The sequence below is a fragment of the Capsella rubella genome, unplaced genomic scaffold (assembly GCF_000375325.1).
Source record: "Capsella rubella cultivar Monte Gargano unplaced genomic scaffold, Caprub1_0 scaffold_4, whole genome shotgun sequence".
NCBI lineage: Eukaryota > Viridiplantae > Streptophyta > Magnoliopsida > Brassicales > Brassicaceae > Capsella > Capsella rubella.
The window spans coordinates 1,376,610-1,390,973 of NW_006238920.1; the positions used below are offsets into that span (position 1 = coordinate 1,376,610).

At 33.5% G+C, this 14,364-nt stretch overlaps 4 protein-coding genes across 8 annotated transcripts; 2 read left to right on the forward strand and 2 right to left on the reverse strand.

Annotated features, from left to right (window-relative positions):
* Nucleotides 1-659: 659 nt before the first annotated feature.
* LOC17888028 (serine carboxypeptidase-like 22) lies at nucleotides 660-4,970 on the forward strand. 3 transcript variants are annotated; one of them, XM_023784874.1, is made up of 8 exons: nucleotides 660-933; nucleotides 2,887-3,000; nucleotides 3,091-3,186; nucleotides 3,394-3,486; nucleotides 3,711-3,796; nucleotides 3,901-4,310; nucleotides 4,529-4,630; nucleotides 4,718-4,970. In XM_023784874.1, exons 1-8 carry the CDS (start codon nucleotides 660-662, stop codon nucleotides 4,968-4,970), a joined length of 1,428 nt encoding a protein of 475 aa, XP_023640642.1. The 3 variants fall into 3 exon arrangements, with proteins under 3 accessions (XP_023640642.1, XP_006294162.1, XP_023640643.1); XM_006294100.2 differs by having other exon boundaries at nucleotides 660-906; nucleotides 2,893-3,000; XM_023784875.1 differs by lacking the exons at nucleotides 3,091-3,186; nucleotides 3,394-3,486 and having other exon boundaries at nucleotides 660-906; nucleotides 2,893-3,000.
* An 875-nt stretch (nucleotides 4,971-5,845) lies between these two features.
* On the forward strand, nucleotides 5,846-8,637 carry LOC17888127 (putative serine carboxypeptidase-like 23). 2 transcript variants are annotated; one of them, XM_006296306.2, is made up of 8 exons: nucleotides 5,846-6,095; nucleotides 6,778-6,885; nucleotides 6,972-7,067; nucleotides 7,142-7,234; nucleotides 7,317-7,405; nucleotides 7,483-7,961; nucleotides 8,034-8,139; nucleotides 8,211-8,637. In XM_006296306.2, exons 1-8 carry the CDS (start codon nucleotides 5,846-5,848, stop codon nucleotides 8,355-8,357), a joined length of 1,368 nt encoding a protein of 455 aa, XP_006296368.2. In that variant the 3' UTR covers nucleotides 8,358-8,637. The 2 variants fall into 2 exon arrangements, with proteins under 2 accessions (XP_006296368.2, XP_023640933.1); XM_023785165.1 differs by lacking the exons at nucleotides 6,972-7,067; nucleotides 7,142-7,234.
* LOC17889448 (nucleoid-associated protein At2g24020, chloroplastic) lies at nucleotides 8,517-10,033 on the reverse strand. Its single transcript, XM_006295002.2, has 7 exons — nucleotides 9,909-10,033; nucleotides 9,571-9,722; nucleotides 9,397-9,497; nucleotides 9,250-9,289; nucleotides 8,964-9,035; nucleotides 8,816-8,872; nucleotides 8,517-8,725 (listed from the first exon to the last, which is right to left on the reverse strand). Exons 1-7 carry the CDS (start codon nucleotides 9,967-9,969, stop codon nucleotides 8,651-8,653), a joined length of 558 nt encoding a protein of 185 aa, XP_006295064.1. The 5' UTR covers nucleotides 9,970-10,033; the 3' UTR covers nucleotides 8,517-8,650.
* A 457-nt stretch (nucleotides 10,034-10,490) lies between these two features.
* On the reverse strand, nucleotides 10,491-12,610 carry LOC17889134. 2 transcript variants are annotated; one of them, XM_023784250.1, is made up of 4 exons: nucleotides 12,429-12,610; nucleotides 11,856-12,244; nucleotides 11,613-11,750; nucleotides 10,491-11,430 (listed from the first exon to the last, which is right to left on the reverse strand). In XM_023784250.1, exons 1-4 carry the CDS (start codon nucleotides 12,544-12,546, stop codon nucleotides 10,702-10,704), a joined length of 1,374 nt encoding a protein of 457 aa, XP_023640018.1. In that variant the 5' UTR covers nucleotides 12,547-12,610; the 3' UTR covers nucleotides 10,491-10,701. The 2 variants fall into 2 exon arrangements, with proteins under 2 accessions (XP_023640018.1, XP_006294101.2); XM_006294039.2 differs by having other exon boundaries at nucleotides 11,613-11,747; nucleotides 12,429-12,546.
* Between the last annotated feature and the right edge of the window lie 1,754 nt (nucleotides 12,611-14,364).

Genomic DNA, 14,364 nt, shown 5'->3' on the forward strand with positions numbered 1-14,364 from the left:
GGACGAATCTTTTCGGTATTTTCCAAATTAGATATGAAAACACTCAAATATTTTTTTTGGACCAAAAACACTAATCCAAATGACCTTTTAGTAAACTATTTTGAAGATATCCCAATAGCAAAAAAAATATATTTTTATATTAAAAACCACTATTGTTATTTTATTATTTTACATTATTTAAAATTATCAATTCAATTGCCCATTAAGTTTTTTTTTTGTTTTTTTTTTAAATATTTTTAATTTCTCATTGTTAAAAAAAAATAGCATATTTTTTTCCTTTTACAAGATATGGTATAGTTTTCCATTTCTTAATGGATGATGGAGTCGTCTATAATCGTAACACCTAACATATATAGGTCAAATTATAATGAAATAAAGACGACACATAACTTAGCATATATCAAAAATATTCATTGCTCGTAATCTTAATATTTTACGAAGGCACATAAAATTTTTCTTTTCTTCAATAGTGATAGAGGAGTGGTCCACACATTACATAAGAAACCTCCAAAACCCCATCCATCCATCCTTATGTCTCTCCCATACATGACAAAAACATATATATATATATACAAAGACATATCTCACACACACATGTATAAAAACTAGTGGTGGTAACAAGACAGAGAGACTGTAGTGAATGAGTGAAAGAAAGAGAAATGGCAAGAACCCACTTAATATCTCTTCTAGTACTAGTGCTCTCATCAACATTGACATCATCATCATCAAAAGAGCAAGAAGAGGACAGGATCAAATCACTTCCAGGGCAACCAAAAGTAGGATTCTCACAGTTTTCGGGTTATGTGACAGTAAACGAATCACATGGTCGATCACTCTTCTACTGGCTCACTGAGTCATCTTCTCATTCTCCTCACACCAAACCACTTCTTCTTTGGCTCAATGGAGGTTTGATTCTTTTGCCTCCCCACTTCCATTCATATTTTTATATCCATACATGGATGTTTTTAGTGTATCTACATAGGTTTGGTGTTATACACTCTTATATGATTTTTCTGGTTTTTTCTTTTCTTTTTTCAAACTGAGATTCTAGTCCCTATATCGTTTGAGCCTGAAAAAAAATATGTTTCGATCCCAAAGTGAAGCCATTGTATTCAAACTCAATTCGGTATAACTGACAAAAAATACTCAATTACAACAAAAATGTTATTAAAAATCGAATGCTAAAAGACAGAGTAAACGAAATGTATGATCAAATTGTTATTTTATGCTTTAAAACAACTATATAGTGGTTTTATTATACTGTATATAACATAAAAATAGCCAAATGTTTCTGTAAATTTCAATTACTGAATATAAATCACTTATTAATATAGTTTTTGTAGGTCGTTAAAAACGATAGATGCAATCACTAATCATAAATATGAACTTATGTATATACTTTGTATAAGTCATGGATACATTAATAGCCTTTTTAATTTATTATCTAATTTGTTATCGAACGTTAATGTTATATGGAAGACGTCAAAACTCATTAACTTGCGCATTCTTTAATTAGACCACCTAAAAGTAAAATATAAAAATACCTATACCACCAGTACTTTATATCTTATCATAAGACTCAATACCTTTTATTTTTTTAATTGTGATTAAAGCAAATCAATGTCCACCAAAACAACATCAACAATCCAATATGAGTCTCATAAGTGAAACATGCCATTGTTGCTATAAAAAAAAACAAAAAGGAAACATGGATTTTGCTATTTTTCTTATTTAAATATGACTTTATACCAATCATGCGTGCATTGGAGCAAATGTCCACTTTCTCACTAAAATAGGCCGTAAGAGAATAAGAGTTGGAATATGCTCTTTGGCGGCTACACATATCTCTCTATGTATCTTGACCAACATTCAGAGCATGTGCACGACACCGACTATGAAAACGTGTATTCACTATTTATTAAGAAGCATATAAAGGTAAAGGCAAATGTAGCCAAGCCAACTTTCGTATAAACTAAAACAAAAGTAACAAAGGGTAAAGCATGAAAAAAACATAAAATTATGCAAATCCCATGGATCTGTGTGTGGTACACTGGTATTGGATCTTTGGTCAAGGTCATAAACTTTGCTATAACATTTTAATCGATACTATTATGTGTGAATATTGCTTTGGCCACTTGATCAGTACTATATATGGTTTGTAAAAATGGTTTAAAAGAGTGGGTAAAGAGAGATTGACTAAGAGAAAGGGACATAATCAGTTTGTTTGGTCACTAAGTATTTTAAGAATTACTAAACAAAAGGAGGAAGAAGTTAAAAAGTAGGGTCGTTCAATATTGAAGATCCTTAATTAGTTCATCGCAGGACCACAAACACAAAGAAACCGAAGTTATGATTGGCCAAACATTTGTATAACTATATTAAGTTTAGTTCACTTTAAAACATCAACTTCTCAATTATTGCATCTCTTTTGTTTTGACATTCGGTAAGAAAACATGACATAAACATGCACATACATAAGGCCATCTTTTATTATGTAATAATCAACTATGTATACAAATTCTGTTTTATACTGTTTAAAATACTTTTAAACACATCAAGTAAAAAAAAACTTATTAAAAGTTGTATATGTACGAATTTTTTTTTTAGTTTCTTTTTCCCTTCTATGAATCTTTATTCGGTGAAATAAAAAATACAGCGGAAGAGTTCATATGAAACTATATTGAAATTGAAAGAAAAATATCTCATTTACAAAGAAAAATTTTACATATAAGAAAATTTGTTTTTGTCCAAACAAAAAATAATATTGTTGACACTTTAATATATGTTGAACTTTTAGTGAAAAAAAATACAAGTAATTTTATACGGAAAATTCACAATAATTTCTTATATATATGATCATTATTTTGATAATTTTTGTAATTAAACCCTTAGGACCTGGCTGCTCGTCGATTGCTTATGGAGCTTCGGAGGAAATTGGACCATTTCGGATCACAAAAACTGGTTGCAGTCTTTATCTCAATAACTTTTCTTGGAACACAGGTAACTCACTAGTTTAGGTTCGTTCTTATTATTTTTTTTTAATATTGTATACACTTGATATAATATTTGTGTATGTGTGAATTATAACAGAGGCAAATCTTTTATTTCTGGAATCGCCTGTTGGAGTTGGATTTTCATACACCAATACAAGCTCTGATTTCGATGAACTTGGAGACGAACGTACAGGTCAGATCATTAAGCTTGTTTATCTAAATGTTAACCATATGGCCTATGTTAGAAGTTTCAATAGATAAACATATTTGACTACTCAAACTTTCACATGAAGATTATACAAGACTAGAGAAAATGTACTTACAAATATTCAAAATTATTATTTTCGTTAAGGAACTATTTAATTTAATAATTGTGTGATTCATTAACTGTGTGTTGCAGCTCAGGAAAATTTGATATTTCTTATTAATTGGATGTCAAGGTTTCCTCAGTACCAATACAGAGATTTCTACATTGTTGGTGAAAGCTACGCCGGTATGTCACAATTTACAATCGTTAAAATGATACAACATACTCTTGGGAGCACTTGAGATATTATTTGGTTTAGTAACGTCTTAGTTAATCTTGTTTACTCAATACAAATCAAGATTCATGTCTTTTAGATATTATTTGGTTTAGTAACGTCTTAGTTAATCTTGCTTGGGACAATTCATTTTGTTAACCCTTGTTTAATTTTTGGTCTTGTCTATATTTAACAGGGCATTATGTTCCTCAGCTAGCCAAAGAGATTCAAGAGTACAACAACGCCTACGAAAGACCAATCATCAATCTCAAAGGTTTCATGGTAATAGCAAATATCTCTCTATCACATTTTTCAAAACTATATATCAGTCCATACATTTTGTAGTTAAGAAAATATGAATTTATGTCCCTAATCTCTCTTCAAAGGTTGGAAACCCCGAGATGGACAAATACAGCGATAAACTCGGGACCATAACGTATTGGTGGTCTCACGCGATGATCTCCGATACTTCCTACAATTCAATCCTCGAAAACTGCGATTTCGCGGGAGAGAAATTCTCGAAAGAATGCGATTCGGCCATTTACAACTCTGCAGCCGACTTTGGCGAAATCGATCAGTACAGCATATATACACCCAAATGTGTACCACAACAACAACAACCTAACCACACCAAGGTTACGGAGTTGATGAAAATGCACATAACTAAACGGTTCTTAGTAGATCAGTATGACCCTTGTACCGAAAACTACGCCGAGATATATTATAACCGTCCTGACGTACAACGAGCCTTGCACGCTAACCACACTGCCATACCATATAAGTGGACCGCGTGCAGGTATTCTCAATGAAACTTTTGAACCAAAATGTACCCCTACTGAACCGAAATGACTCTAGTTTAAGGTTAAGTTATATAATATTTTTAAAATACGATGCACTAGCTATACAAACGTTATTTTTCTTTGAATATAATTTCACATTAATTTTTTTTTAAAACTACATTAAATATTAGAACATAAATAACATTTTTTTTTGTGTTCATTCTATTTGTTTAAGTGACACTGTGTTTAATAACTGGAATTGGAGAGATTCGGACAATTCAATGTTGCCTATATACAAGGAACTCATTGCTGCTGGTCTAAAGATTTGGGTCTTCAGGTATATATTAAAACTAGTTTCCAAGATCATACAAGTAACAACAACATCTTCTTGGTCATTAGATAACATTTTTTCCTCCTAATGCAGTGGTGATACAGATTCGGTGGTTCCAGTGACAGCGACTCGGTTTTCTCTCAGCAAACTAAATCTTCCGGTGAAAACTCGATGGTACCCTTGGTACTCTGGTAATCAGGTAGGAGGACGTACAGAAGTATACGAGGGGCTTACATTTGTGACGGTAAGAGGGGCGGGACACGAAGTACCATTCTTCCAACCGCGGAGTGCGTTAGTTCTTTTAAGATCATTCTTGGCTGGAATAGAGCTTCCAAGATCTTATTAGTCACCCAACATTTGAAGCTCCATTGGTGTTACTAGGGAACCTTTCAAAGAAAGTGCGCCTGAGAGTAATGAGTTTCGAGTTTTGATGTTGGGGAGATGACTAAGCAATGCCAATATTGATCATAGGAACTTATGGACCAGAGGTTTAGAGCCTCTTTGTATAATAAAATAAGTAAATCTTATTAGTATGTTTGTTTCCCTTTTTCTGCTTTAAAATCGAATTAATTTCCGGAAACCCAAATATGTCGATAAGATTTTGAAGCATTCTTTGTTGGGTTCTCAAGTCCTAGTCAATTCTCTCATTATTATGATATTGTCCGTTTTGGACTTATAACTCAAGTCCGCACAGATTTTTTATTGGGCTTATTCCCAAAAGGCTTCATACTAATTAGAGTTGGACTTACTTATATATTATAAATTTTTTTTTTCTAATATTCCGATGTGGATATTGATTTGTATTCCAATATTCTTGTAGTTAAGCAAGATCGTTTGTTACAAGAAAAATTGTATTCCATGGAACAAAATTGTGAATCCCCAACAACACCATATCTAGATATAATAGTGGTTAAACATCATCTCATCCAATCACAATACTCAATAACTTATCAAATATTTTAAATTTTTAAAAATTCTATACTACTATATTAATTACAAGTTAGAATCGATTTTTTTATTTCTTTTCTTTTAACAACCAATTAAATCTATTAGCCCTAGTTATGGCGTCGTTTGTCAAAAGAAAGAATGGTCCACTCCACATTCAGCAAAGCACATTAAAGAAGAAACCTCAAAACCACAAAATTTCTCACGCTTGCATATATATAAAGCCTGTCGAAGAAAAAGCATAGACTATAGTAAAAAGAGTGAAAGAAAAAAGAAATGGCAAGAACCCACTTAATCTTTTATCTACTTGTAGTGATTTCATCGACATCATCATCATCATCAACAACAACAAGAGAGCAAGAAGAGGACATGATCAAAGTACTTCCAGGGCAACCAAAAGTTGAGTTCTCACAGTTTTCGGGTTACGTGACTGTTAATGAGTCACACGGTCGATCACTTTTCTACTGGCTCACTGAGTCATCTTCTTCCTCTCGCACCAAACCACTTCTTCTTTGGCTCAATGGAGGTTTGATTCTTTTGCTAATGCATGGATCTCTATGTGTATATATACGTTCATAATTTCATTTGTGTGCTCTTAAATACCTAATAGCTTGATTGATGTGTTCTAGTTTCTTTTGATTAATATTGTTTACATGTTAGCTATTATTATTTTCTTCTTTAGAAAGCATAAAATTTGCATCCCACCGATACGATTATAGGAAAATGTTTACATTATTTTTGTATTTACTTGGATAAATCATAATATTTCAAAACCAAAAGAAAAAAAAAAGTGAAGTCCACTAAAATTGCTTTTTTTGAATTTAAAGTCTTAAAGCATCTAAAAATGTACCACGAGTTTCATATTATGTGATTTTAAATATTTTTAAAAATATTTAAAAAATAACATCAACAACCCAATGAAACATGCGACTTCTTTCTCATCATCATTTTACTTTTTAGTTTTTCAGGTTTTGGGTCATTTATTTTAAATATTTTCATTATAAATATAAATAATAAGTTTTTATCAATTATATAAGTGACTGTTTGAAGTAGTGATGCAAATATAACAATCAAGTATAAAAATTTTTTTACGTTATCAACTTATCATCAATTCATCATTCACAAAATGTGTATGAGAAGTACACCAAAGACGAGTCCATCAGAATTTGATTTTGAAAAGATTTTACATGTAAGTGAGTTCATCTTAGGACCGGGCTGCTCGTCGATTGGTTATGGAGCTTCCGAGGAAATAGGACCGTTTCGGATCGATAAAACTGGTTCCAATTTCTATCTCAACAAGTTTACTTGGAACACAGGTCAATTCAATTTTTACTTGTTATGGAATCACATCTTTATACAACAATGTAGCTTGTGATTTGAGCTTGTGATTTGTAATGAACAGAAGTAAACATTTTGTTTCTTGAATCGCCTGCCGGAGTTGGATTCTCATACACTAACACAAGCTCTGATCTTAAAGATTCAGGGGACGAACGAACTGGTTAGCTTCACTATGTTTTGTTTTTTATATGTCTTGTCAGGCTTTATCTTGTTATGAACATTTTGATTCTGCAGCTCAAGAAAATCTGATATTTCTAATTAAGTGGATGTCAAGATTTCCTCAGTACCAATATAGAGATTTCTTCATTGCTGGTGAAAGCTATGCTGGTATGAGTACACACACTCTTGATTTGGTTTTGTTTAGCTTAGGGCCTTAGGCCATAGACTTATATTTCAAGTGTCATTTTAGGACATTATGTTCCACAACTTGCCAAAAAGATCTATCTCTATAACAAAGCTTTCAACAACACACCCATCATCAACCTCAAAGGATTCATGGTAAACCTAAGTGTTATAAGAAAACATTAAAGAAAAAAGATTCACATCCCTACTTAATGCATATATTTTTTGGACAGGTTGGAAATGGAGATATGGACAAACATTACGACAGACTGGGAGCCGCGATGTATTTGTGGTCACACGCAATGATATCCGACAGAACTTACGAGTCTATCGTCAAACACTGCAGCTTTACCACACATGAAAACTCGTACGATTGCAGTTTGGCACTCCACTTGGCCTACAACGTTGAGTATGGCCAAGTCAATCAGTACAGCATTTACTCACCCTCATGTGTACATGAAACCAACCAGACGAAGTTCCTCCATAGACGACTTTTGGCAGAGGAATACGACCCTTGTACAGAAAGCTACTCCGAGATATATTACAACCGTCCTGATGTACAGCGAGCTATGCACGCTAATGTTACCTCCATTCCTTATAAGTGGACCACGTGCAATATGGTTCTGAATACAAACTGGGCAGAATCTGACTTTTCAGTGTTGCCTATATACAAGGAACTCATTGCTACTGGTTTGAGGATCTGGGTTTTTAGGTAATCCATGAAACTAGCTTCAAGTAAAGTCCCTTTTGTATCTTTTAACCACTTTTGTTTCTTTTGATGCAGTGGCGATACGGACTCAGTGGTTCCAGTGACTGGGACCAGACTTTCCCTCAGCAAACTCAATCTTCCGGTGAAAACTCGCTGGTACCCTTGGTACTCCGAGAAGCAGGTAATTGCATCACATTCGTGTTTCTATGCTTATTATGCAGAGCCATTGATTTTACAATGGTGGTGGTGCAGGTGGGAGGATGGACAGAGGTATACGAGGGGCTTACCTTTGTAACGGTAAGAGGGGCAGGCCACGAAGTGCCTGTGTTACAACCAGAGCGTGCTCTAACTCTTTTAAGATCTTTCTTGGCCGGCAAAGAGCTTCCAAGATCTCCTTAGTCACAAGTAGACGAGAAAAGGCTCCCTGCAAACCGAGTAAACTCGTATTTTCTTTTTCCAGTTTTTATGTTACAAATCCATTCATCTCCAGAATCTTAAGATGACTGTAAGGTTTACTCAAGGAAGATATATATTGATACATGATGATTTGTGTTGATATTCCAGATTAAACCACGGTATAAAATTGCAGAAAGAAAAAAGTTTCGAATATTTTAATGTCTGATCCATAAGAACGTACAATGCTCTCTGCCTCTTCTACCTGAAAAGCTGAATAAGACAACAAAAACAGCTTCTTACTTGAGTCCTTCACTGAGGCCCGGTGGCATACCTAAGCTCTGCGCAAGGTCGCTCATTCTTTCTTTCATAGCCTATAAAAATCACAAAGTTCAATTAGACCGAGATGAAAAGAAACATATACTTAAGTTGCATTGTGATAAAAAGGTCTGCGATTGCCATACCACCACACTCTTGGCGTGTGCGTCCTTGTATGCTTCTGTAACAAGTTGTGAAAGTTTCTGCCACATGAAAACACACTATAAGCAACCATTTGATTAACAAAAAAGAAACAAACGAATTAGCTTTGATTGTTTGGTACAGTTTACTCACTTCGGAACCTAATTCCATTGCTGCCTCGGTTATATCAGTACGGATTGGTTGCTGGTTACCTGATAATGTAACCTGACACAAATTCCAAAAAAGGTTTCAGATCATCCCAAATCATCCAAAGACATGAAAAATCAGGAAACACCGTTCTTACATCCATCAAGTAATCTTTTAGGGAAATAGACTCACATAAGAACCATAACAGACAATGATAGACTCATAGTTATAAAGCCAGTTCTAGTCTTAAGTTCCACTCATCTAATTAGACCAAAACAAGATCCGCACTAACCTTGACAAGTTCGCCTTCACAATAACCATCAAACTCTGCGCTGCGAAAGTAGAACAAAAAGCAACATGAACTTTCAATACACATAGCAAAGAAACTTAACATTTACAGCTAGTATGATGGTAAATGCGAGGACGACTCAGTACTCACGCAGCTAACTCTTTTTGAACACGAACAGCTTCCACTTGAACAACCATTTGAGCTTTCTTCACAGTCTCATACATATTCTGCATATTACCAAATATCCCTGCCTAGGAGAAACAAACACAACCAGATTATAACATGAAGCCTAACTTAAAACATAACACAACCAATCTAATGTACCTTAGATTGTCCATCTTCATTGTTATTATCTTTGTTACCACCTCCGAATAGTCCATTCACACGGAGAGATTTGTAACCAGTTCTAGAATTGTGCTGATTCGGCCATGTCCTAGTACTACTACTACCTCTCTGCGATTTCAAACTCACATTTCCTGAAATTGAACCATAGAAAAAAAGAAATCGAATTCGCAATCTGATAAGCAATTCAAGAGCAAGAATTTAGTGAAAATTTCAAAATTACGCAATTGTAAAGTCAAATTCAGATAAAACCTAAAACACAAAACGAAACCTAAAGCGAGAAGAGAGATTTAAAGTAGGGATTTTTAAGAGAAACTGACCATGAGAGGAAGGAAAAAGCAAAGATTTAGAGAAATTGGTGGTTGTAGCCATAGACGCCATTGTTGTACGGAGAGATGGGGCTTCTGAATTCGAAGAAGATAAAACCCGAAGCTAATTTTTTCCGAACTACTTTTGTTTTGTTTTTTCGGTAGCTTCTGTGTATTGCTGAAGCTCTTAACCAGTGGTTTATCGCCACGTCACCTAACATTTTTTTGAGTTTTAGATTTTTTTTTATTTTCTTACTTTAGATTAGGTTGCACTATTGATTTTTTCTTGTGCATTTTATTTCTCATATGGTAATATCGATAAAACAAGGAGGAATACTACTTTAAACCGACGGAAAATAAAAATATCTCCGAAGTTTAAAGTACAAACGAGGAATATAAAGCTATACATTGTATTTAAGATTCTATTTCTAATGCTACCGTAGAACCATTCTTTTGTGGTTCTATGTTATACGGATTTGTGTTATGGATCTGTAGATTGGAGTACTAGTTTGGAGTCAGCCAAACTCTGAAGTCTAACTCAACAACATTTGAAATACCCCTAGGCAAAACCATATTGGACGTTTTGCCTAGGCATTCTTTAGAAGTCAATGCCATTATGACCTGAAAGAAAGACATATATGTATCATGTGAAGTCCAAACAAACATAATCAACTTGTACAGTTTTACATGATAATAATATGACAAGACAACACACTCCATAATGCAATCACTGTGGTCTATGAATACTTATTCTTGTCATCAATTAGTTTCTTTCCAACGTTCCCAATGTCACCTTAAAAAAAACTCATGTGCAAGTCTCTGATTCCTCAGCCCTTATATGTTTGTCCAAGCAATGATCCTTACCTTTTGTATGATCCATTGCAAGAGAAATTGATTCTTTCTCTTCTGAATCAGCAGCACTCACTGGGAGGACTGTAATGGGTTTACGTTGCCGTTTCTCAACCAAAGCCATGTGTTTTTTGCCAAGCTTATGATTCCTCATCATCGTCTCAGAATTTGTCTGAATCTTACAAGTGTCGCACCAAAACGTTACCTTCTTTTTCTTCTCACCTTCCTCTATCTTCTTTCCCGTTGTTTCATCCACTTTTTGAGACGGTACATTAGCATTTTCAATCACTGAAATGGCTTCTGATTGTGGTGCGGAACCAGAAGCAGGAGCTAAGGAGGTTGAAGCAGCCTCAGGTGCCTCATTCTGTTGTTGTGTAATAACAGCAGCCTTATGCTTTTTACCTGACTCATGCTCCCTCATGACTTTTTGACTAAAGGCCCCAACATTACAAATCTCACACCAAAACGTAAAGTTACTTCTCAGCTTGATTTCTACTTTCTTTTCACTGCCAATTTCCCCCGAGCAAGGAAGCTTCGAAGAGACTATTTCTCCGGTTTCCACAGACATTGTCTTTGCTTCCAAGACTGCTTCTTCTGCTTTCTGCTTTTTCACTTGAAGATCTTTTTCCAAGCCCGTTTGAGTATCCTCTGCTTTACGCTTTGCTCCTACAGGATCAGCTCTAGCCTGCAATAGTAATCAAAGAAAACACATATGAAACAAAGACCACTATCATATATAACATACTATATACTGAAACGGTAACAAATGGTCAGGGATTTGTTCCAAACAACTAAACAAGAGGCGAGAAAAGTGTGTTGATACAAACGATGAGACACCACACTGACGAGAGCTTTCAAAGCACTTACCAGTACAATCAACTTCTCTTTGTTAGACTCTGAAACTGAAGTACCTGTAGCCTCAGGCATTTTCTGGAGTTGAGGCAATTGCATAGTACCAACACTGTCCGCTTTAGGCTTTTCTCCTATAGTGTCAGCCCTATTCTGCTATAGAAGAATCAAAGAGAAGACATATGAAAAAACGGCTCATATCATAGAGAAAAAACCAAAATCAAAATAGATGATGCTGCAGTGAGATGTTTAAGTACTCACCAATACAATCAACTTCTCTTTATTAGACTCCAAAACTGATGTTCCAGTAGTATCATCAACCATATTCTGAGGTTGAGGCAATTGCATCATTGGTGATGTACACATCATAGAACTGACCAAGTTGTTCTGATTCTGATTCTGATTCTGATTCTGATTTAAAACCTTCCTTTGGTTGATCCACATAGTTATCTTCTCCTCTAGAGACATAGACATCCCCGTCTCAGCGACTCGTCTTTTCGCCATTTCTCTCTCGATAGCCATCTCTTGTAAAACCTCGGCTATAAGTTCTCTTTTCCTCGCTGCTTCAGCGATAATGATCTCTTGACGGATCTGCTCCTTCTCAATCTCCCGTTGAATCACTACTTCCCGAACTTGATCATCACTCAATCCTAAAAACTCACGCCAAATTAACTTTTGAGTTTTGATTTCACAAAAAAAAACATCAAAATCCAAAATCTCACACAGAGACGACAAAATTTGCACTCAAATCAATTATAATACTGCGATTCAAATCAAATCAATTCGATAGGGAGATAAGGGAAACGAGAGATGAGGAGCAGTAACAAAAAAAACCTAGAATTGATGGCGGCGAGAAGAAAGAGAGGTTCGGTGTCGGAGGATGAGACGGTGGTGCAGTGACCGTCGCGGGTGGTGGTCGATTAGTGTCGATGGCTCTGTATCTGAATTCCATTCCAATTTCAAAATTTGGGGAGAGGGAGAGAAGAAGCAGAGAGAGAGAGAGAGAGAGAGAGAGAGAGAGAGAGAGAGAGAGGGTTTTTGTAATCTCTTATTTGGTTTGTCACTTTTGTTATAAAGAGAACAGTTTTTTTTTTTTTTTTGTACTTTTGTGATTATTTTATTTTTAATTAGTTTTAAAGAATTTAAATTCAAGTCATGTTCAAGCTTTGGTAGATTATAGTAAAATTATTAAGGATTTGAATGAGATACCTAAATTCGTTTGTAATACTTAGCCGGATTTGTCTAATACTGTATAGCCTAGATCGGTACCTTGGTTATATTTTGTTTTATACATAATTTTATATATTTTATATTTTAAATAAATTTTTGATATGTTATGTTCGTTATTATCGCGTTATGTTGTAAAGATCATAATTATTTTATCATATAAAATATTACAATTAACTTGTTACTGTTTACTCTATCATATAAAATACTCTAATTTGGTTTTTTAAACAAATATTTCAAATATTTAAGAGATTATGTTGTTTATATAATTATACATTATATTTAAATTGTCGTCCGTTACTTTTTAGAAAATTTTGTTGAAGTATTATTAAAATTATGCATTGTATATGAACTTAAGTTTGAATTTTTGATCCGTTACAATTTTTTCTTTATAAATACATCACCTTATGTTTTTAAAAAAAAAAATTCAAATCATAACATATGCGAAATATATATATATATTTATTATTATATGAATGATATGAGTCATGTTCTTTTCTGTCGCTGGATGAACGAGAGAAAAAAACAGACAAAATAGAATTATAATAGGCTTTGTCATTGTATGTAAGAGTATCCGTTAAGTTAAAATAAGCTACTGTAACAGTCGCTAGAAATCTCGGCGATTACTGTTTTCCCAACGACACCTTTTGTCACTCAAACGATCATGTATGTGTTGTCATCTTACCTATGCCCTTGTCATTTTGCTTTTTAATTGACATCGTCACAGTCGTTTTGATGGGGTTTAGTCACTCGTTGAGCGAATTAAAAAAGAACATGTCCATGATGAGTTATTTGTTATACAAAAATATAATCATATAAAAATGAAAGGTAAAGTATAAAAATTAATAACAAATTAATATGATAAGTTAGATATCAAATCTTCTTTATTTTTTTGAATGGTCATTCATTTTTAAATAAAAATAATAATGTATATTCGTTTTTATAATTTAATTAAATTGAATAAATTAGTATTTTACATTTTTGCTTTTAATGATTATTATTTTCATTCTTTAAAACATATATTTGTAATGGTATTTGAATGTAATTACATACCATTAGTGATCTTTCTTTTATAATGTACTTCACTTTTAATAAGAAAGGATTAAAACTAAGTTTTAGAGATTTGACTCCTTTATGTGCAGAGTTAAGTAGAATTTTAAAAATAATGGTTAAAAGAAAAAATGTATATTTTGGAACAAAATTATATGGACTTAGCTTCTTTTATCTTTAATGGAGGTTGGCTTAGTATATATATATATGGTTTGATCTTTTTTCGTTCTTGTTCCGTCAGTTTAGATTTCTTGAATTCTTTTTTTCAGATATAGTAGTTTTCATCTGGTAAAAAACATAATCATGTTCATTAAGAGTTTACACTGTCTCTAATGTGTAGTTCTCTATTTTTAACTCTATAATATATGATTAAAAACTATTCTTAACAATTATTATTGATGACTTCTTTGATATTTTGATTATTTTAATTATATTGTCAAACACATTTAAATTTTGTTATAAAAATTATTTTAAAAAATCTAGTAGTAAATTG